At 37.6% G+C, this 24515-nt stretch overlaps 1 protein-coding gene across 4 annotated transcripts in view; it reads left to right on the plus strand.

Annotated features, from left to right (window-relative positions):
* The window catches only part of LOC122812148 (GEM interacting protein), a 1774188-nt gene that overhangs the window by 1078272 nt on the left and 671401 nt on the right, over positions 1–24515 (plus strand). For all 4 annotated transcript variants that reach the window (XM_044084459.1, XM_044084456.1, XM_044084457.1 and 1 more), the window contains 2 exons: positions 1818–1943; positions 22115–22179. In XM_044084459.1, the coding sequence (XP_043940394.1) occupies positions 1818–1943; positions 22115–22179 (191 nt within the window). The remainder of the gene's footprint in view (positions 1–1817; positions 1944–22114; positions 22180–24515) is intronic.

Here is a 24515-nt window from a genome sequence, read left to right on the forward strand (position 1 = left end):
CAGACATCACATTTATTTTGCGTTCTGTAGTCTATGCATGTTTGTAAAACAGTGTTACTCTGTCATGAGAAAGTACATATAACACACGTGGTTGTTTCTTTTATGCAGTTTGTGCTGGATGAACTTTGGTATGCACCCACCCTCACCCAATGATACCACATGATACATCTCCATGTTGAAAAAAAGTCAGAAGAAACTGTCAGGTTAAAGGCATACAAATTAAATTCTATTACTCTGACAGAGAACTGGAGATGTTAGACTTTTAGATATAATCTGCAAACAAGCTGAAGTATTTTGCCTCCCCCCAACTGCATCAGGTTTACTCCATCGGGATCAGTAATATTCCATTTTGTGTGTCCTTTCAGTGTATCATGACCATACTTTTTTTCTGCAGGCTTCCAGGTGTCTCTTGGCCTTTCATATGAATTATGCATGTATCTTTAGCCACTCTATAAATAAGTAACTTGTTATGGGGCTGGATGGCACTGAGTTTTAGATAATTAATTTGTGTAGTGATGACTATGAATCATTTTTGTGTTGCAGAGTTCGTAAGAATGACTCATTTCCTGTGTCTCTTTTAGAGAAACAAAAATATTCTAGAAAAAAGTGTTGAAAATGAGTCTGTTTTTAACTTCTGGTTCTGAGAAGTAAGAGTTTCTGAAAGGATAGTCACTGTGCAAGTTCTTTGTCAGTATACATATTTCATTGTGTGACAGCTATTGTTCACGTAGCTGATAGTTTATCTGTCAATGGTAGAATGTAAATTTTGCATTCTGTGTAAAAATGAGCACTTGTTAAATTTTTTTACTTAATGGAAATCTCCATCTCCCGTTCATTCCCTCACTATTTTAAATGGCACTCTCTACATTCAAAATCATTTCATTTAAACTGCATTATATACCACTTTTATACATAAAATTGTATTAAAGTTATATTCTCTGTTATATACTTCAGAAATGAAATTAAATAACATTTTTTACTAACCAAAACTTATCAATTACCTGTGAGGCATTATCATTTTTTTCATTTTATCCAGTGTTTGTTTTATTAACAAATGTAACTGTGGTATTATTCTTTTTTATTTTATTTTATTTTTTTACTAAATGTACATTTTATTGAATGTTAATTCTGTTAACAGAGGTAAATGATTTGGTGTTTGGGGTGGGAGTGTTTTTTGCACGTTTTGCAAGGGTTGATTAAGGAGATAGGTTTATAGTGTTGTGTCCATCTTTTCTTATGTGAGCTAACCCTAACCCTATCTCTGCCTCTGCTCCTAATCCCAACCCTGCACCTTAACTTCTAAAAATTCCTTTTCCTAATAGTAACGCTGTTCAGACAAATTATGTCTGGCAGTGTTACTAGGCTTTAGATTACCTTTCTTTTATTATTTTTATTTTTAACTGATAGCAATAGGAGACCACATGGGTTTAATGTGGGGTTCGTGAGGTTTATGCTTGTCAGCATTGAAAGCTTAGATATTTTAGTTGCTAGTATTAATGCTTGTTGATCTTTGGATGTTAGTAGTTTGTCTGCCAATATGCTGATATGTCTGTATTTTTAATTGCCTCCCTCTCTCTGTTATATGTTATGTTATGTATGTATTTATAAACTCTACAAATAGATAACAGAGAGACATACCAGTGCCTTCAGTTTATCCACTTTACATTGTACTTTGTGTTGGAACAAAAAAACGCAGACTCTGTCATCTGTTGGTACCATGTAACTGACTTCAGACTTATTAAAAAGGATCAACAAATGGTGCTTGTTCTTAAGCAGGTGTATATAAAAGTAAAGATAACCTGCATTTCTTCCTTTAGATGGGGAAGCAGACGTCATGCTGATAAAATGTGAAGGTGGCGTAGAATCAAGTCTACACTATGCCAAAATGTGGTGCAGATATGCAAAGGAACTACTGAACTGGATGGATAAACGTCTTAATCTTGGTAAGTGATGAACAAATCCAGCTATCGGGTAATATTCTTCTGCCAGGAAACACCATGTGCTTTTCAATTCCTTTGGCTCTTAATGAAAGTTCTTTAAAGCTATGTATTGCATTTTCCTCATAGAAGAGATTTCATCATGCCCTAGCATGAGTAAGTCTTTGTAACCATGACATGAAGGAATGACTTAAACAACAGTACATATGTTCCCATATCCATTGGCTTTGCATTCAAATGGTACAACAGTGTCCAGGAAAACAAATAATCAATTCCACAACCTAAGGATGGAATAATGCCAAGGCAACCAAATATTTAAACAGACAACAGCATGCATTAAATCACTTTTATCAGAAGCAAAACAAAAATATTCTTCTTTGAGGTTGGTTAAGTTAGTATTATGTATACATACATATTTGCATTTTCACACTAGACATTAATACATTGCTCAGAAATACATTATACTTTTTTCATATACCTTCCTTCAGACTTTGACCTTTATTTAATAACTTTTCATTAGGCAACTGCATTTTAAATAAACTTGACTGAATAATTTTAATACCAGCAAACAGTCCTGCATTTCACTTCATGAAGTATATGAATATATTGAACTAACTTTTATATATTCTTTCAGATTTCTTTGTCCAGGCAGGAGGACACAAAATGCTTGTGCTTCATTGCTGCTGCTGATGTATTCTGAACCCCATCTGTAGGTGACTCTTGTAATACTCATATGCATGTTTTGGTCTAATAAACATGTCTATAAATGTCTTTTGGGGCTCCTCTTTGGACATCTACCTGAACACTTCTATAGATACTTCAGCACTCTTAGGATAGTATTCATAGTTTGAGGCTTTGCATTTTCGCAGCATTGATCCAAGAAGAGTGCTGCTATGAGATTATACAAATCCTGGACTTTCAGGATGGCTACAGAAATGCAGAGGACTTTTTGTGAACAGGCCTCCCTACTGGAAATGCATAACATGATTAACGCATAAGCGATATGGGGACAGCTGCTATGCTCTTAAGGGGCTTTACACTTATGCCTCTTGAGGCAGTGTACCAATTGCCTCATGTGCACCGACAACCCTCTGCTAATAACTCATTCTAGTACAGAGTGTGAGAGATCTATCTACGCCAAGTATCTTGAATAAATGCTATTTCTCACTCAAAACAATATCATGGAAGAGGTTGTCAACTCACCCACCAACCAGTACATATGCACATAGAACCATTACTCATACACATAGTATGCATCAAAACCAAAAATCTACATATGCAGAGGTTCTGTTGAAAACCTTACCTAAACAATGGACACCTCCAAAACACAAGACATCTGCAACTAACACAGTCCCCACAGCACCCATGACAAATAGCAACACCAGTGTCTCACCCACCAAGCCCATAAGGTGAAACACTCAAAAACTAACTTTTCTTGTCATTGGAGACAAAATAGTGTGACACACGGATGTCCCACTCACCAAGTTGGACAAGAAGGAAGTCACGGTCAGCTGTCTGTCCTGTGCTAGGATTTATCAGATCATGCATGCACTCAGGTCTCTCAGCAAAAGTGTCATTATGACTCTGTCATAGTTCATGTTGGTGTGAATGACCTGAGATGTACCTCACTGGATTATATGATGAGAGAGACATGGTTGAGCGCTCTGAGTATGTGTCTCAGGTGGGTATGTCCCTAGCCTTGAGCAGCATACTACCCTCACCTAGAATGATGTCACAGTATAAGCAAAAAATGACTGAGTTCAATATTTGGCTTAGTTTTTGGTGCCATTCAAAGGGTAGCCAGTTCCTGTCAGCCTGGGAAGCCATGATTGACAAACCTTGCTGCTTTGCCAGAGAAACTTTGCACCTGGCACCTCTAAGCTTTCAGCTGCTGGCAAAGGCTCTTCCCATCCCCATAGTGTCTTTTTTAGGCAAGGTCTCGAAAACATTACCGACGTGAAATTAGCCAACCAGAACAAAATAAGGGTCATGCTGCTACATGTTAGGTGCTTAAACCAAAAACTGCACTCCCTGGAAGCACTTCTATTGCTAGAAAATATAGATGTCTGTGCAGTCACAGAAACCTGGTTAAAGGCCTCAGAGACTACCCCGGCCTTGCAAGGCTGCAATGCCTTCAACAACTTTAGACTGCAAAATGAACATGTGAAAAAACAAAGGAGGTGATGTTTCTATCTATATAAGAAATACATTCATCTCCCCTCTAGTTAGACTGGACAACTCCATAGAGTTACTCCAAGTCTAAGATATGGTGGGTAAGACCCCCATTCAAGTCATAGCCAGTTATAGATCCCCCACCATGGATCATGATATCCATGAAGCCTACTTGACCAAACTGGAGACAATCCAAATTTTACTGAACACTCTGAATATGGGGGATTTCAATTATCCCACCATCAACTGGGAAACCTATGCTAGCCCCACCTCACTAGTGCAAAAGTTCCTTGACTTTGTCAATTTAAATGCCCTTCAACAAACTGTTCATACCCTGACAAGATGAACAAACATTCTAGATCTGGTCCTCACTAACATGCCAAACAGATGCACTGCCACAACTATCAGACACTCATTAGTTAAATCTGACCACAAAACAGTCACTTTTGAGCTGGTACTAACACCAGAACTCACAAAGGGTGAAATCAGACTAAAAAACTTCACCAAGGCAAACTATACCCTCCTAGGTGAAGGCATAAATGCATTCCAAGTCTCATCCCACTCCAAGCTGGAAGTGGTAACTATGCCGAAGCTTACAGTAAAGCCCTGTACAATCACTTGCATAAGTGTATAAACTCAGCTGTACCAGAAAAAATCAAAGCTAGAGCTCCAAGTAAAAACAAACTGCCATGGTGGGCATCCAGCATCAGCAAACTTTACAATAAGTGCAAAACGTTGCTGTCCAACAAAATAAAGGCAAGGCCCCAATAATGTAAAAGCACCCTCTTCAGGCTCAACAGGCAAATAGGACAACTTGCCAAATCCTCTAAGGACCTCTTTGTGAGAAATATAGCAAGTACAGCCAAGGATAACCATAAGACCTCTTACAGCTATGTACACAGCCTAAAAGGTAAGACCCAAGCATGTACAGAACTAATGGCCACCATTGTCACACACATTGACCCCACAGAGATAGCATACCTGCTAGGTTTGGCAAAAATTTAATTCCCTTATCCCCTCCTAATTATCACAAACCTTCCCCCAAATTTCCCCCACCCTACATATCTGAAGAGCAGGTCCTCAAAGCCTTGTCCAAAGCAAAAAACACAGACTATAGGAGGCCAGATGACATCCCAAACTATCTTCTAAACAGGCTAAAGCATGAACTAGCATCGCCATTAAGTACCTTTTTCAATCATTGCCTAACTGCAGGGTTTGTTCCTGGTGAATGGAGAACAGAAACTGTTATCCCCTTCCACAAAGGTGGCTTAGCAACAGACCCAGGGAATTCCAGACCCATAAGCCTGACCAGCCTCATCTATAAGGCCATGGAATGTAGCATTATGGACCTCATAATTAAAGACATAGGCGACCTCCAAACCCTGGATCCTACCCAATTTGTCTTCATCAAGGGCAGATCTTGCTTGTTAAATCTGGTGGACATCTTTGAAAATGTGAATAGGGCCATTGACAATGGCAAATCTGTGCACAGAACATACCTCGACTTGGCAAAGGCTTTTGACACAATCCCATATTCAGGAATTACTAATAAACTGAGTAAACTGAATGTAAACCCCTTTGTTGTAAGATGGGTTGCTAACTGGCTCACAACCCAGACACACACTATCAAAGTGAGTGACTCCACAGCAATCTGCAGACCTGGTTACTAGCAGGGTGTCACAGGGGTCAGTGCTGGTCCCCCTACTGTTTGGTATATACTTCTCAGAAGTTCAGGTCAAAACTAAGGGGTTATGGCTGACCATGTTTGCAGATAACTTCAAACTAAGGTGCAATTACTGAATCCCCAAATGATGTCTGACATCCTGGTCTTGTATAGAGAGTGTGTTACTCCATATTATATAGTGTGCGGTAACAGCTGAACCCTGGAAGCATTTGCATAACTACTAAAGTTCTTACAATATTATAAGAAAGTAATTTAAAATCCAATATGTTTTTGCTTGAATGAAGAAAACTTGGTTTTCATTTCTTGAAAGGCTCTCCACTGTGTATGAGTTATTAATGCTGTCATTGTTACCTGCCAACCATACAGAAAAGCTAACTGAATGCCGAACATTGTACTTATGTTAAATATCTGAAACTCAGTATAGTAGCTACAAGGTATTAGGCATTGTGTAACTAACTCCTCATATTCTATCTAACTCCAGTACACTACTTTCAGCCACCTAATATTTTTAATATTTCTTATATTGTCTCCTCCCTTACAGAACAGTTTCCACAGTTAGCTTCACCCACAGGAGGTCCCCTCAATTGCAACCTGAAGCTGTTTTAGGCAAGCATCAACCTAAACATTTGAGAATAAATGTTTCAAAAGTAAATGTATGTACCATCAGAAAGAATCAATTATTTTTACTAATATAGGCAACAAACACTCCACATAGCTAATGTGGATACACCCTTAAGCTTTTAATCTGCTGTAAAGGTAGTGTACACTTGCAGGGACAACTGGCTCGACCCCCCCCCTCACAGTGTAGACTTGGTTCCAAGCTATACCACTAGGTGGCAGCATTACTTCTAAATCAATCACCAGTTGCTTTTAGATTTCACTGAGCATTTTTAAAATAAATCAGACTCACAGGTTGTGACTGTTACTCCTTACTGGAAGCAACTTAAAAAGTTTATTTGAGTGGGGAAACCAGCTGGAGCAAAACCTACACATTTGCTAATAACAACCAAACCCAGGGACACAGAAGTTATTTACAAAGAGCAAAAGTGCTGCAAACTACCATACCGGAAGTAACCTGGCTGATTGATTTTACTGGGCTAGTTCCATGTGGTTTTGTGCGGCCCGCTCTGTTCGCCCTTGCTATCACTCGGGCTCACTTCGCTCCCCTACCCTGCCCCCATTCCCACCCACCCCTGACTCAATTTCCTTTATAATTAGCCGCACCTCCTCCACCCACTTCACTAGCCAATCATACAACACAACACACTCACACCTCTTTAAATCCCCACCTCCTTAGTACTCACACTCTTACACCATTCCTATAGTCTTTCATCACCCTCTCAACTAACAATCACATCTATCCGATACTACTCTAATTACTAATATGCCTACTATTCTTAATATGCTATTTCTCCTTCTCCTTTCAATGCCATTGCTCTTTCTCTCATTTTTCACATACTATCAAAGCACTACTGTTATGCACACCAAATCACCCACACTCACTTGATCTCCAAACCACAACACATCTACCTTTACTCACATTTCCCCCTCCCTATCTAACTTCACCATTATTGCCACACATAGATTCAAATACTTCCTTACACCTAAACAGGATGTTGCCCACAAAAACAAATATCTGCACATGCACCCATTCTCTCCAATAATCAATTTCATATTATCCAACATATTACTATCAGGAGACGTCCACCCCAACCCAGGACCTAACAAGTCTCCACAAAATACTTTCAATACCACTACCACCTCTGTACTCTCTTCCACCTCTCCATCATACATTACTAATACTATTCCCCAAATATTCAAAGTATAGTTAAAAAAACAACACACTTCATGCTTGGATCACTCAACATAATCCAAACATACTTGTGTTGTGTGAAACCTGGTTAAAACCAGGTATTTCTAATTCTGAAATTCTTCCCCCTAACTACAATATCCTCAGGCATGGCAGACTTTCAAAAAGAGGAGGGGGAGTCACAATCATGTATTCTAACTGCCTGTTTGTCTCCTCTATCGCTTTTCCCATATCTGACTTTCTCCCATCTGAGATAATTTTATCTGACTTTAAACTTAGCCACCATAAAAAACTAGCCATTGCATCAGTTTATATCCCTCTTGGAAATAATGTCCCCATTTTAGAACACTTTCTATTCTGAAACTATCCCTTATGAAACCATCATACTAGGAGATGTCAATACTGACTGGCTGCAGATCAATAAAGAATCACCTTCTACCTCTCAACCTGTGTGGATTCACATAGCTCATCTCTTCCCCTACCCACCTTCATAAATTTTCCTGTACTGGTTCACTTATTGACTGGATACTAGTATCTCACCCCCAACATTACCATAATCCAACCACTCTACCAGACACATTAGGTGACCACCTACCTTTACTAGTTCACAGAAACTCTGAACACCTGCATAAAGCACAACAATATAAGGTGACCCATGATCTATCTAGCTATTCTCCTGACTCACTAATTCACCTCCTCTCTACTATAAACTGGTCCTTTCTCTCTAATCTCACTCTCGATGAAGCAGTCCTACACTTCAACAACACCTTTCTATCCATCATCAACTCCCTTGCCCCCAGTAGGAAAACTTGCATCAAATTCAGATATGCCCCATGGCTAACTAAAACTACCCTTACACTCATGAAGACCAGAGATAAAGCTTGGAAAACTTGGAAAGGCAATAATACTTCTTCTAACCTTATCTCTTACAGGGAACTTAGAAACAAAGCTAAGAAACAAATCAATCTTGATAAAAAGAACTATTACCAATCCTCATTTAACAATCCCTACTGTAATCCTAAACAATTCTGGAACTCTAACAATAAGCTTCTCTCACCTGGTACTCCTACCCCACCCACACCTTATTCTGACAAGACTCCTCTGGAGATAACAGCCCTCCTTAATAAGTCTTCACTGAAACCATTGAAAACTTAGCTGTAACTAACTTCTCCACCTGCACCTCTTTCAATCCATCTACATCTTCATCCACCTCTGATTCACCTCTCTCATCATCACTCTCATTCTCACTATCACCTTTTCCCACCTCTTATATCAGGTTGCTCTTAACTAAACTAAAACCTGGTTCACCCTCAGCTGATAACCTTCCTCCATTATTCCTTAAACATGCAGCTACGTCTCTAGCTTACCCCATATCTATTCTGATTAATAGATCCATAAAAGAAGGCAAAGCCCCTGAAATTTGGAAGAAATTTTTGTAGTATCTCTTCATAAAGGAGGAAATTTCACTGAGACAACCAATTTCAGATCAATTGCCATACTCTCTCATGTCTCCAAAATACTGGAAAAGTGTCTCCATAAGCAAGTACTTAATCATCTGCTACAAGAAAACCTACTCACACCAACTTAACATGGCTTCTGCCCCACACATAGCACAACTACCGTTATTGTATCCTTTACTAATAACATTGCTCAAGTCAGGGATAATAGCACAATAACATCAGCCCTCTTTCTGGACCTGTCGAAAGCATTCAACCGTATCTCATACCATACTTCACTATAAACTATCCAACCTAGACTTCTCAAACTCCACCACCTCCTGGTTCTGTGATTACCTCACTAATAGACACCAGGCTGTTAGATGGAACTCTTCCTACTCTCCCTTTCTAACAGTTATGACAGGGGTCACACAAGGATCAATACGGGGCACTCTCCTCGTCAATGTATTTACCAATGACCTTTTCTCATCCTGCCCCCAATCCAATCTTATTCAGTATGCTGATGACTCTATCATCATTCACTCTGCTGACAACATAGTAAACCTTCAATCCCTTACACAAAACTCACGCCACTCTGTTGAAAACTGGCTACAATCCAACCAACTACTGTTAAATGCAAGCAAAACTAAGCTACTACTTTTCCTACCTAAAAATCTGGAACATACAAAACAGAATTTTTCTGTAACATCCCTTAATGGAACTAAAATTTCTGTTGACACCCAAACAAAACTCCTTGGATTAATAATTGATGAAGAACTTAAATTCAACCATCACATTCATAGCTCAATAAAAAACACCAAAAACTAGGTCTGCTCTACCATCACAAAAACTTTCTTCCCTGTGTATCCAGGCCATCCCTTGCCCAATCCCTGCTTCTGCCATCCCTACTCTATGCTTCACCTATTCTTACCCATAAACAGAGTAACCTAATATCCAAGCTAGAAACCACATATAACAAAGTAGCCAGATTTGCTGCAAATCAGCCTTACAAATCCCATCACTGTCTCTCATTAAAGGCTTTACATTGGCCTGAATGTTCCAACTTACTGCCTCAATCCCAACTCCTTATAGCCCACAATATACTAAACAATCCTAAATCCTGCCAATCCCTTGAAAATTCTCTGACACTTTATACTCCTCAATGCCCACTAAGAAGTATTAATCAATACTTTCTTGAATTTCATAAGCCAAACAAAACATTTGGGAAAATACTCTATTGTCACTCAGTTGCAAAAAATTGGAACACACTCCCTTTAGCCCTTAGACTACTTAAAGACAAAAATGTCTTCAAGAAATAGCTTAAATCTTTTTTCCTATCAAATTGGATATGTTCATGCTCTAAACTAATACCCAAGAAACATTCAGGGATAACCTAACTTAACTGTATCACTTATAGATCTAGCTCTTACGACTACCTACACATTTTTTTCCCATCATATTCCAAACTAGTTAGCTCATGTTACACTCAGTTCCCATAATCCCTTATTACTGTTCTTTAATTTATTACCTTCCAAAGTTCGCACAACATTATCTGTATATTTACTTACTTCATTCCTAGTACCTTGGTTCAGCAATGTACTGACCTTAGTCTTACCATATTTCTGCTTAGTTTCTTGCCATACTATGTGACAATTTTCATATATATTTTGTATTGTATTTCTATCCATCTTATATATTCCTTTATTGCATGTTATGTAATTACTTCAGAAGTATGTATACTTAAAATGTGATCTGTGTTTATCTTTGTTCTTACTATTTGTTTACTTAAACTTTTTTTTTTGGGAGCTTTTCTCCTCAGGTCTCTGCTGAAAAAGGGCTTCTAAGAACCTAGACAGACTAACCCGGTTAACAAATGTAAAAATAAATAAATAAAATAAATGTCAGAATACACCAGGATGGTCTCACGTAGACCAACGACTGGCATATTATTCATGGTCATACTAAATGCAAAGAAATGCATCATCATTCACTTCAGCACAAACAATGTCACTTCACACTATCAAATCAACAATGCCATAAGTACCCACTAAGTGGTAAGGAACCTGGGATCACAAGTTGACTGCAACGTTAACTTCAACTATTGTGTGGCTATTGCAGTAAGGAAGGCTTTCTACATAGCACACTTGATTAGTAAAGGCATCATCTCAAGAGCAAAAGAGATTATAACCCCACTATACTTATTACTAATCCAGTGCATAATTGAGTTTAACGCCCTATTCGGCATGTACCATACAAAGCACCTGCAGCAACTGGAGAGTCCTCAAAGGTTTCTAATAAAGAAGATCAAGGGGCTCCATCATGTGCCTTACACAGACCAACTAAAATCCCTGTCACTATACTCTATGTTGCATAGACTTCTTCGGGGAGACTTATGCCTGGCCTACAGAGCAATCCAAGACCCAAGCCTAATGAACTTGCTGCATATCAGTAAGTCAGATGGGACTAGAGCTACCCATTCCAGGGACCTAAATATGGCCTGCAACTTAAATAGGATATGTTGGAGGGACATATTTATCTCCCAATGACTGCTGTGTCTTTGGAACAGGCTACCAATTCATGTGAAACAGAGCACCTCTATGGCACTGTTCAAGAAGAACCTAGACAAGTGTATGGGGCACTGTAAATTCTTACTGGGGATAGGGCCCACAACCCTCCTGGACATGGGCAGTCATCACTAAATGCAATCTTGGGTACTGACTAGCATTTTCATGGTATTACATTGGGGTGAAACTGCTAGGCTTAAAATGACCTCTGGGTTGATAGCCTAGTAATCTCCTGTGATCCTATATGCATGAGTTTGATTTAAAGACATGAATCTATAATGAACTCATTTTTACGCAAAGTATGTAAATAGCCATAAAGTTATGCCAGAAAGCAGCAGTTTTCAGTCAGAATACAGAGATGTGAGGGGAGCTGAGTTAGTGCTTCTGCATACCTGGACATTTTTACTAATGGGGTCACTTGGATAAATGTGTTATTTCAGTGCTTGTGCATACCTGGACATATTACTAAAGGGGCCACTTTAGAAAATGTGTCATTTTAGTGCTTGTGCTTATCTGGACATATTACTGACAGGGTCGCTTGAGGAAATTTTTATTTTAGTGCTTGTTCATACCTGAACATATTACTGAAGGGATTGCATGGGGAAATGGTTCATTTTAATGCTTGTGTATAATAGGATATGTTACTGAAGGGGTTGCTGGGAGAAATAATTCATTTTTGTGTCTGGGATGCACTTGTGCATACTGGGACAAAAGTTTGTGGATTGCAACTGCAGTATCAAAGGCGAAGCACTGCATTTAACAATGTATGTGTGTACCGCAGGTATGTCACATTATGAACTACAAAACCTTATTAGCATAGTACGCTTTACAACATTTCTCATTTGCATCTCATTTTTTTTCAGGCCTTGTGCATTAACATAAATGGCCTCTATGAATCGCTTTTTTGCTACACTTATTCGTAAGAATCAGGAATACCCTTATTGCATTTGCGCAAGCGACTATAAATACTGCCCTTGGAAACAGCTGAAACAAAGTCCTTTTGACTAATAGAAATCTATTTAAGATATATATATATATATATATATATATATATATATATATATATATATATATATATATATCTCAACAAATGTCCCTTTTTCTTCTTCTCAGCATTTTGCAGTCTACATTTTGAACAAATCTCATTAACTGCATGCATGCATTTTTTAGAACAATGGACACAGATTGCTTTTCATGGGATTCTGCTGGAGGTCTCCAATGTTTGATATAGCAGAATCTTCGTCCTGACAATTTCTGTTCCATCTGCCCTTGAACCTAATTTTTTTTTTTTGTTTTCAGCAGTCAACTAAGAAGTAGCTTAAGAATATATCCTTTAAAACTGTGACCTAAAAATTACTTTCAGGCAAAAAGACCATCACCTTGCAGTGGAGTAGATAACATGGATTCTAGTACTGCTGATTCAGAGAAATTTTTATTTTCTGTAACTTCTTCATCAAATGTTATATAGTTTGGTGTGTTCCCCTGACTTGATAATTAAATAGCACAAAGTTGAGACTAAAAGTAGTGTGAGAAATTTTGCACTTCTCTGAAAAACTGTTAAATGCAGCATTAGTAAGCCACGGACCATTGTCTGCAATACCATGTCTTAATAATATAGCCTTTCTTGCCTTGGCTTATAGGATCACTAAACTTTACTGCTTGTAGAAGATTGTATCATAATCTTTCCAGAACTGAATAAAATATGATGGCTTGTCTTGGAAGGTTATTGTGATATGGAATCTGCGTATAAAATAGTTTTGAACTTTTTTCTCTGATTATGCATGCAATGCAAAATAACACAGGTGGAGCTTTTCATTTACAGTTGACTATGCCCAGAAAAGGCATACATATTCTGACATTTCCTTCCTCAAATGATTAGGCATTGTTAGTTATGTGCTTTAAGCAGTTAAATTTTGTATGCAACTAAACTGTTCTTTGAATGACATATAGGACTATATTTCTTTACTTATGGCAATATTTATTTTGGTCAAATGTTCACTGCAATGTCTTAAAGCATATGCACTTCTGGGTCATCCTTAATAAATTTTTGAAACCCTTTTAGTGTTCTTGTCATAGGTAATTGTATTCATTATGACTTCTTTTTAACCATGCAATGCATTTCACAAGTTAAATAACTGAATATAGAAGACCATTCCTTTCTAACTACTTAAACTGAACTGTGCATTTCTTATTCATATATTCAAAAGTAAGCAATTTCTGAAGTTGTGGTGTTACTTGATGCCTTATATAATTAATCAACTTGCAAACAGAAGGCCATAATTTATTCGTCGTCATATTCAAGGCTTTAACATTTGAAAAAATCCCATGTCCCTACACCATTGCCTTTCTTAAACACCATGCTCTAATAACTGTTGAGCTTTTCTCCCTAGATTTCTGACTGATTCTCTTGTTTAAAATTCTCTTTGCCCCAGTCCCCTTCAAATAACTCACACCACACCAAAATGCATGTGATGACCTTTATTAAAACTTTCTTAATCACAACTTTATTGAACAGCATTCTTAGATTTATTAATCACAGCATAAACATCCATATAATAATTTAACAGGGCAGAGTATCCAACTTACCCTGCCCCAAAATAAACAGCATTACCTCAACCACTCACTTCCATCCCCAATGACCTCCTTGAGTCCAGTACCCAATACCAGAGGGGGAACAGAAGCGGGACAAGGCTGCACCTCTTCTCTGCCCACCAGCCTGACACAGGCAGCTCCCCCTCTCTTACTGCAACACTTTCACCAAACCTTCCAAAAACAAAGCTAGTTGTAATTTAAATACATTTAGTCCTAACTCACTCAGGTACACTTCATCCTCCCTAAACCAAACTGGGTTTTTATCATCAAAGTCTCATCATAGGAATCCCAAAATTCAGAACATTTCTTGACAACTTAAAAGTAACAAACCGAGGGACTGTTCTATGCCTATGAAACTGCTTGCATTCCTCCAAAACAAATGAGGTACTATTTCAGACCACACAATACTCATGCCCAGAAATGCTGTCTTTAAAGTAGCTAAATCGTCCAATATCCTATACACCAACTACATTTTGGAATTATTCCAAAATCATTACCTGCCAAATGAACCACTAAAACTCACAGATTCCCAGTCTGTGACGGTATGTTTGCAAACTCCTCCATGAGTTGATCCCATCTGATCCCTCTGATACCATGTCATAGGACTCTCCACCCAAAACAATGTAAACTCAGCTCACTGCCATCTTGCCTAACTGTAGTCCAATTTGCCACCCAGTGAATATAGGAATGATCCAGAATGACGTCTTTTCCTAAAAGAAAAAAAAAAAAAAAAAAAAAATTATTAAAACAACCAAATTAACTAATTATCTAAGACAAAAAAATTTGAAGACCAGTAACCTATCCTCTTGATAACCCTCACTGACCTACCTTCTCTTGCCAGATCAGAAGCCCATCCAATGTGAAATGAGTGAGTAGGAAACCTCTCCCCCAGAAAACCAAAACACTGAAAAGCCCTTCTCATCGCGTGCACAAAAATTGATTTCCCATTATCACCTTATCCCCTTTTGACTGAAAAAATAAGTCCTGTGGACTTCCAGCATGAGACAGTTGTAACTTCTTGGCCCATCCCACTAGGCACATCAACTCATCTCTATCCTTTGCCAGAAAAATTTGCATTCCTCTCCCCATCTGGTCCATCTTAGATCTATGCAACCATAGCTCTACTTACATAGAAAATACAGTCACATCCTGCAAAACCAGCAACCCAAAAAACTCTGACACCCTAAATGCTCCATGATACATCCATAAGGATCCTCTCAACTCTGACAACCTAAACGGTCCATGATACATCCATAGCAATATCACCCACAAATTATAATCTGCTAATTCACCATTCACTAACTTAAACCCTGCAACAAAACATTAAGAACCTGCCTAATCATCAGCTATTGCCTATCCACCCTCAAGCAAAATTCATTAGCCCTAAGAGCTCCATAACTTCTCTAATCCACACCTTGTCCTTGTCCGTCATCCAAACAATTTTCCTTCAACTGCTCTATCTTCTCAAGCAGTAAACAAAACAAGCCTCATCCTGCATCCAGTAACAACCCCAAAGAACATAATGCATTGGCAGGGCCTTCCAACTTCTACTTAGCCAACAGAGCACCCAGTTCCTCACACATCATCAAAACTACCTGAATACTCTGCATCACTCCTTCAAACCCTTCAACTACCAATAAAAAATCATCCAAATAATACACAGCCTTCTGAGTGCTCACCCATTGTTGCCAGATCCAATGAAGTGAGGTGCTAAACTTCTCAAAAGTGACACAGGCCATATAATACCCCATTGCCATGGCATTGACTGCAGCTCTTTAGGAATCCTTCTAAACTTTAAGCATTCACTGACATATACATTCTCCAGCTGCAACTTTTGGCATTTAAACAATGTGTTTTCCAACTTGTCCATAAGATGTCTTAAAGAGGATATTTCTGTGAACTCCCCACTAACAAAATTAAAAGTGTCGTTTAACCAATCAGAAATTTTTTTATCTTCACTATTCCTACCTTGCATATAGTTTACTGGCTCCTTGGGCTACTTCCTTTGCCTTGCAGTAACAAGACAGGAAGGAGTGTTATAAAAATCACAGTCATTCATCTGTCAAGTGTTGAAGGAATTTGCTTTTTGGGATAATTCTTGAACCAATTGTGTTAACATCCCAATGCTCATCACAGTCCCTTCTATACTCGCATTCCCTTGACATCCACAGCTAACAGTTGGTTCTGGTAAAGAGATACCAACAAGGAAAACCAAAAACCAAATGGCAATAATCAATAAAAGACCTTCTATATACCAAAACCAAAAAAAACAGGTAGGGCCAAAAGAAATGCTACACACTTTAATACAAAAGAAATGCTATGCACTTTAATACACTACAAAATAAAATAAAGCACAAACACTATTAACAGAATTAAGTGCTTTCATCTGTTACCATCACAGACTTCATTAGAATCCATTAACATTTTAAAATCACACTTTAAATACCCCACCACAAGGGTCACATGACCATTGTCTACAAATCACAATATAAAGTATGTTGAAAAACAAAACTAAACATACCTAATATTAAAAATAAACCATAAATAAAACTAACTCCAAAAATAAGATGATTTCAGATTTTTAAACAATATAGGATTTAAATCTCAGAACACTGCCAACAGACGTGGTCAGTTAGATCAGGTGGAACCATAAAAATCAGTTATTCATCTGTCGAGTGTTAAAGGAATTTACTTTTGGGATAATTCTTGAGCCAGCTCTATTAACATCCCAGTGCTGGTCACAGTCCTGTCCATACTCACATTCCCTTGCACTTCCACTGCTCTTCATACTGGTAATGGGCTACATTAGCAAACAGATTGGAGGGGACAGATCAACAAAGTTATTGCATGCAGACGATTTGGCATTGCAGGCATACTCTGAGCAAGAACTTCAAAGAATAGGGGAATGGAATGAAAAACTGAAGGCACATGGGATGAAACTAAGCACAGATAAGACAGCAGTAATGACAGCAAATTGGGGAAATCAGAAGAAGCTAAGAATTGAGATAGAAGGGAAGATTGTGGAGTAAATAGCTTAAAGTAACTGGGAGGGGTGGTTGAGGAGAAGGGAAGTCTGAATGAAGAGGTCAAAGCTAGAATCAGAGGGGCTGCAGCCAACTGGCATAGAGTCTCAGGTATAATCTATGACGGAAGAATACCAAAGAAGCTGAAAAGTAAGTTATACAAGGCAGTGGTATGACCAGCACTACTATATGGTTCAGAAGATTGGGCAGTAAAGGCGGAGCAGATGAAGAAGCTAGAGGTGGTGGAACTGAAGTGCCTGAGAAGGGTGGTAAAATGCACACTGTGGGATGAACAAAGAAATGACTTAAGAGCAGAAGCCAAAGTAGCTCCAATTGCAGAAAAGATCAAGCAGAACAGATTAGTGTGGTTCAGAAACATGCAGAAAAGCAGAAGACAATCTGGTGAAGAAGATTTGGGACAGACAGGAGGAAGGTAAGAGGAAAAGAAGGACATCCAACAAAGAGGTGGATGGATTGTGTGAAAGAAGATCTGCGACAGTCTGGCATGAGTGTTGAAGAAGGCAGGAGTGTGGCACTGAATTGAGGGAGATGGCAACAGTTAACACGACACTCCGACCTCATGTAGAAAATGAGAAAAAGGGGGCTGATGATGATGATTCCGAAGGAGCACAAAAAAGGAAGGAAGGAGACATTTTACTGTTATTAAAAACATTTTTTAATTATGTTGAAGAAATATTTGATGGTATCCCAAAAACAAGAAATGATTTCAATTTGTCATTTATTTTGGAATATTGTTTGGAAGACTGTCATATAAAAGAGATGTTACATAAAAACTGGTTTGTGTTTCCTTGTTTTAATGGGATTACTGAGAAATTAGGTGACACACCACAGAAACAGTCAATGATTTGATGTTCTATGTCTGCTGCAACTGATGAAAAGGAATTTCGACAAAGTGAAAGCATTCTGTGTGTGTGTGTGTGTGTGTGTGTGTGTGTGTGTGTGTGTGTGTGTGTGTGTGTGTGTGTGTGTATACCTTTCTCTCTCTTTTTGTCTCTTTATAGATATAAATATTGATACAAAAATAGACACATATATAGATAGATACAGATTTATATACATGGTACACAAGATCATTTTAGTAGAAATGGTTTCGATTTAGGTGTAAGAGAGAATCAAATTGTTAAATGCATTTATATTCAACAGACAAATATTGCAGAATGTCAACTATGGGAACAAAATTCCAAATGGAAGGGAAAAATTAGTGAAAACAAAGCCCAAAAATTACTTTTTCTGGTCACAATGAAAAGTGAAAGAGTAAATGCAGTTTAATAATTTGACCAATGAGGTTTGGGAACAAACAAATTTGTCCAGAGACATTTGAATTGTTAGGGCAAGAATGAGTAAAAGGGTGTCTAAAGGTGTAAAAGGCAAGTAGGGTTTTGTTCTAATGTTGAAACCTTCATATGTTCCTAGAGATACAGCATTATGGGTGGAAGTGTGTGAGGTAGTGTTTAAGGGTTAGGGTTAGGATAAGGTTAGCTAGGTAGGGTGACAGTTTTAGCGTTATGTCCATCTGATGCTGTGTGTGTGTGTGTGTGTGTGTGTGTGTGTGTGTGTGTGTGTGTGTGTGTGTGTGTGTGTGTGTATGTGTGTGTGTGTGTGTATGTCTGTGTCTGTCTGTCTTGTGAAGTAGTACTATTAGAGAAAGTTTTTTTGGTAAAATAATGTGTAGGGTTGGGATTAGGGGGCAGAGTTAGTAAGGACAGACAGGAAGCCCCCTACCCATCCTTACTCATATGTGGTAACCCTATTCCTAGCCCTGCCATTGCTCCTAACCCCACGTATGCACATTACCTTACACAAAAACTTTCCCTGACAGTACCACTATTCAGACAAATTATGTTTGAAATGTTTTAACTTTTGTGTTGCTAAGCAATTGCAAAAGGAGAATGTCTGTTGTCTTTCAGTAATTGTTTTGAGTTTCAATATTTTTTCTTTAGCAGTTTCAGCAAGTCAAAATCGATGTAATGTGCATTGAGGTCTCTGCACAAAAAAAACCCCACAGGCACATGGGGTATTTCCTTTAGTTTGCTTGTTATTCTGTGCATAGAGCATGTAGAAAGGTAAATCCAACTGACAGATGTCACAGAAATGTGCAACAAAAGCACTGGTAATCTTTTCACATAGTAAAAGTATTCAGAGCAGTGTGTGGGTTCCTGTTTATGTGTTCTGTTTCAGTGGTATAAGGACAGTTTTTATTGTTCATTTGGTTTGAAGTTAATTCTTATTAAACCCCACCAGGATGATACTAAACAAAAACATTAAACAGCATTTGCACTACTGCACAGATGCATATATTCTGATGTAAAACCAAGTACTGTTTCAAGCTGTTGTGTCCTGGCAGGAACTTGTTCCATTATTTGTAGCCCTTGTCTTCTGACAAGCCCAAGCTGACTCATTCTTTCTTGATGAAGCTGACTGATTTGACCTGATCCATAATCAATGGCAGCAAAAGGGACTTGCCCCGCAGGCCTGTGAATATATTTTTGCAGATTCTATTCTTGATTGAATGACTCAATGTGCGTTTGTGTGAATTCTGTCTTTCCATGGATTTTAGTTATCACTGAGGTGGTGTGTAGCTAACTTTGCATTTATCAATGTGTTTTTGTATGCCTTCTTTTTTGGTTATAGACTGTATTGCTGCTAAAGCCTTACTACTTACTTAACGTTGTTTGTTTTCCCTTGCTCTGCTGTGGGTACTGATGAGTAATACTATATATCAGTATAATGTGTTTCTCATTGCACTGCTTGTTGAAACGGTGCCAGCTTAGGTTATGGTTGTAAAGGCTCAGTTATAATCACCATAGTCTTTCTAGTTAAAAAAAATAGAGAATTAAGATCTTTACTGTACCAACAACACTAGGTTTCTGGAACAGTGTCTAGAACAGAAGAGACAGGTTAAAGATATTTATTAGCTATCCATGCACATTCTAGGTGATAAGTTCAAGAGAATACTTTAGGAAAGGAAGATTCATGGATTCATACTGAGTTTAAAGCATACTGGGCCTCAAAAAACTTGGTCACAGTTGTTCTATGTTGGAACTTGTGTATGTTGGGATTGACTGCCCCAACAAACTTCCTCTAGACTGATCAAACCTTCCACTACTGTTATAAACAGAGCCTGTAGTTCTTTACCATTCTAACCAGTCACTCTTATCCCTACAACAGGACCTGCAATCAGATTTCCAATGGATTGACAAGAAAAACTTTATACACAATTTGTAAAAAAAAAAACAAAAAAAAAACAGGATGATCATACCCTCACATTCACTAACAACGTATGGCAACAAAAACATCCTCATTGGGATGAGTTCCCTCCTTTAAGTATCTTGGTTAGACCCATCACTCACCTTCATTTTGCACTTGGATAACACACATAAAAAGATTAACTCCTCCTTTTCTGGACTCAGAAAATAGCTTCCCCTTTCTCTCTGTCTACCTCTTACTCGTCCAGGCGTGAGAAGGTATCCTCTTCCACAACTTAAATAGTCTGCCTGTTGTAACAGCAACTGCTAAAAACTCCACTACCTTGCATACCATGTCAAACAAAATCAGTATATTCATCGCTCACTCCACTGGGAAAAAACACTTCTGCATTACACTAGAAAAAGTTAGATGGCTTTCAGTGAAACACAGAGTAAGCCTTCTCCTAGGTTTACAATTGTTTAAGCTTCTACTTGAAAATTTGCTCCTTCCTCTAACCCTGAAACTGTAAAACTTGCCCCACTTACAACTTCACAAATTTTTGCCACTCTCGTCCTCTGATTCAAATCTCTCAATCTAAACTGGACATTTAACCATACCTTCTCTCTTCTTGGCCCCAAATTGTGTGAATTCCTCCATTCTAAGCATGAAGAAACCTCCTCCTTTCTCAGATGTGAAGGTCTGCTATGGTTAGAATAGAGAGATTCTCCAAATGAGCTGTTAGCTTTAGATACCTTCAATAAAGATTTGTTGGTGGAACACAAGATACGATTGGTTGAGTAAGGTTGGAGGAGGTTATGAAGAGCAGGAGTTTTGTCAGGCTGATCGAGTAATTGATGTGCCATGGTCAGTTGGATGTAGGCTAAGAGGTTGGGCAGTTCTAACCAAGAAAGTTTTTTTAGTGTTAGGCAATGATTTGATCTATAAGTAGATTCTGTGGCAAACTTTGCAATTTTATTGTAGCAAGTGTCAAGTTTGCTTAAATCAGATTTCTTTAGGTTAATTAGTATAGGCGATGCATTGAGAAGAGTAAAGACAAGATGGGTTTTAGCAATCGTGGCTCTTGTGTTATTTCTGAGGAATTTTTGTGTCTATATAATGAACTAAGTTTTTTGTGAACTTTTTTATAGTCTGGTCAATGTGAATGTTAAATCTCAAGTTACTGTCTATAATTACACTGAGAAGTTTGGTATGATGTACTAGAGAAATAATTGTATTATTTGTGGATGAAATATTGAAGGATTGAGGGGGGTCTGTGACTCTTGTAGGTTGAAAAAGCATAAACTTAGTCTTACTGGGGTTAAGAATGAGCTGAACATTCGCTAGCCAAGATTCTACTGCAGTGAAGGATTGGTGGGTTATAAGCTGAAGTTGTTGGAGTGAGGGAGCTGCACAAATTAGCATTGAATTGTCAGCATACTGAACAAGGGGTGCCTGTAGGGTAGAAGTGCAATGATTGTTAATAAATAGAGTGAAAAGGAGAGGACTCAATATAGATCCCTGTGGCACTCCCAAAGTGACAGACTGAAGAAGAAAGAGATTTTGCCCGTTTGACTGCTTGCCTCTGATTTCTTTGTGAAGTGATTAAAATATATGCTTTTCTTAAGTAAGTATATGTTCCCATATCTATGGAATTTTGTAAATAAAGACATTCTGTAATTTTTTCAACAGAAATAGAATTTGCCAAAAGCATCATGAAACTCGCAGAGAGTGGCAAGTCATCTGTACGGCAGCAGGTACAGTCTTTAAGAACTGATTTTGTTACTTAAAGTTGTAATGGCGCTATAGAAACATAGTAACATAGTAGTAATTCTCTTCTTACCAGAATACACATTTGTCGTAATATAATTAGCAGCTGCAGAACAGTAATAAAACTTTTTCTCATTTTAAAGCAATGGAATTACACTATAAACCCAGAGGCAGCATGAACACAATGAAAATGCTAACAACAGTAACACATTAGTAGCAACGATAGAAGTACAGTGGAATTTCCAGTAACTATACATTTACAGAAGTACCAGTGTAGTAACAGTAGTAATGATAAGTTCATAACTATAGCAAGTATCATATCCATAGTAATTCAACAGTATTAACAGTTCAAAAAATGGACTAAGTACAGCACGTGGCAGCAGAAGTAGTTATTCAATAAGAGTAGAAACTTAGTAATAGCAGCAGCCTAGTAATAGCAGATGTTGTTAAACTAATGTAGCACTGACTGTTTAGTAACAGTAGCAATAGGCATTTGTAAATGTCAAAGTAGCAGTAACAGCAGTAGTTGGAACAGCTGTAGTACAACAAAAGTAACTGCATAACATTTGTAGCAATAATAATAGAGTAACAACAGAGTACTAGCAAAGTATCACTAATTGAATAATACTAGCAGTTGCTGAGCTATAATAGTTGCAGTCATACATATCTCTGTCATCATAATTTATACAGTGGTAGCAGTACTAACATAACAGCAGGCTGTAATACAACATCAAGTAATAGCACTTCATAATTGTTAAACAACTGTACTTAACTGTTGTATGTATTGATGCTTAGGAACTTTTTGTTTTCTTTAAAGGGAAATTAAAAACTTAGGAAACTTTTTTACTAACTGACGTTATGTGTTGTTTAATGTAGTCTGTCAGTAGTCAAATTTGTGGACTAAATAGCTTGTGTGTAAAATGATAGATGGTGTAATTAAGCTTTAGTTTCATTGAATGCTAATTGTATGCATGATGTTAAACAAAGAAACAGTTTAGTCTTTTAAATCTGTCAAATTCATGTGCATACTGCATAGTGCAGTTTTAGAAATTGTGAGATGCAAAGCTTTGTAAATAATTTTGTGTGCAGAACATTTATTATGCTATGCCTGTAAAAAGTACTTGAGTAGCTGTACTAATTATAAAAACTGTCAATATAAACATGTTACGTACATTAGCCATTAGTTGTAGTTTTTAATAAAGCACATCTTTAATGTATTACTTCTAATTACTGGCTCATGTTTATGCAACATTTGTCAGATAAAGGGAGCCTTAGAATTACTCCATAGTCCCATTCAGAAAATGAAGGCTCACAATATAACTTTGCAGGGTGACTGTTTTGGATAAGGAAAAAAGGAATCTTTTTAAATCTATGATAAGGTATGGGACTACCACTGAATAGTTGTTTTATGCCTGCAGGTACAATGGCATTATACAGGAAGAGTTAAAGGGGGTCATTGTCCGGAATGTCTGCTTATAATGGTTAATTTATATTCACCTGATATAAAATATGTATTAATAGGGCTTCCCTACACAATCATGATGAGAAATTTCATAAGCTTCTGAAGCTTGCAGGGGAAAAAAATGCTGAATGGCATAAGGCTGAATGCTTTTCTCCATATGAAATCATTGCAGGAGCAATTTCTAATTGCATACCAGTAATGATTTACTTTCTAGGAAGAGTTCTTCCTTCTTTGAATTGATCCAACCTTGGAGTTGATATATATATATATATATATATATATATATATATATATATATATATATATACATAGGTTTTAGGGGACAAACCCTCCACATCAGGGATAAAAGGTACTTGCCCCCCCAACAAAAAACAAAAAGTTTTAGCTCAGTCGGTAGAGCATCAAACTTTTTTTCATCCTCACTTTTTTTTCCTGTTGAAGGGCTGGCTTCCAGAATCCAATAATAGTAATCATATTTAGATCTGTGTCATGCATTGTTTAACATGCATTGTTTAAGGTGTACTTTTATATGAAAATGAGCATGCAGAATGTAAATATGTAAAATCTACTTAGTGGCACACTTTTCTTGTATTATGACAAGTTAGCTTCTTTTAACTACCCCTTCTTACTTTCTAATGTGGCTATTCATAACCCTCCACATGTGGAAAAGTGTATGGACTCATCACATATTATAATAATTAATAAGTAACTATATCAAAGTCATGTAAAACTCCAACAATGATTTATTCAGTGAAAAATCAAACAAAAACTCTATTGCATATCCTTTTTGTTAAAATGAATTATTTACAAATAAGCATTTCTCCTTCTTAGGTTGAATTTCTGTCCCTAATTTTCCTTAAT

Source organism: Protopterus annectens, chromosome 9.part0 (genome assembly GCF_019279795.1).
Source record: "Protopterus annectens isolate FY-2018-M chromosome 9.part0, PAN1.0, whole genome shotgun sequence".
Lineage (NCBI taxonomy): Eukaryota > Metazoa > Chordata > Ceratodontiformes > Protopteridae > Protopterus > Protopterus annectens.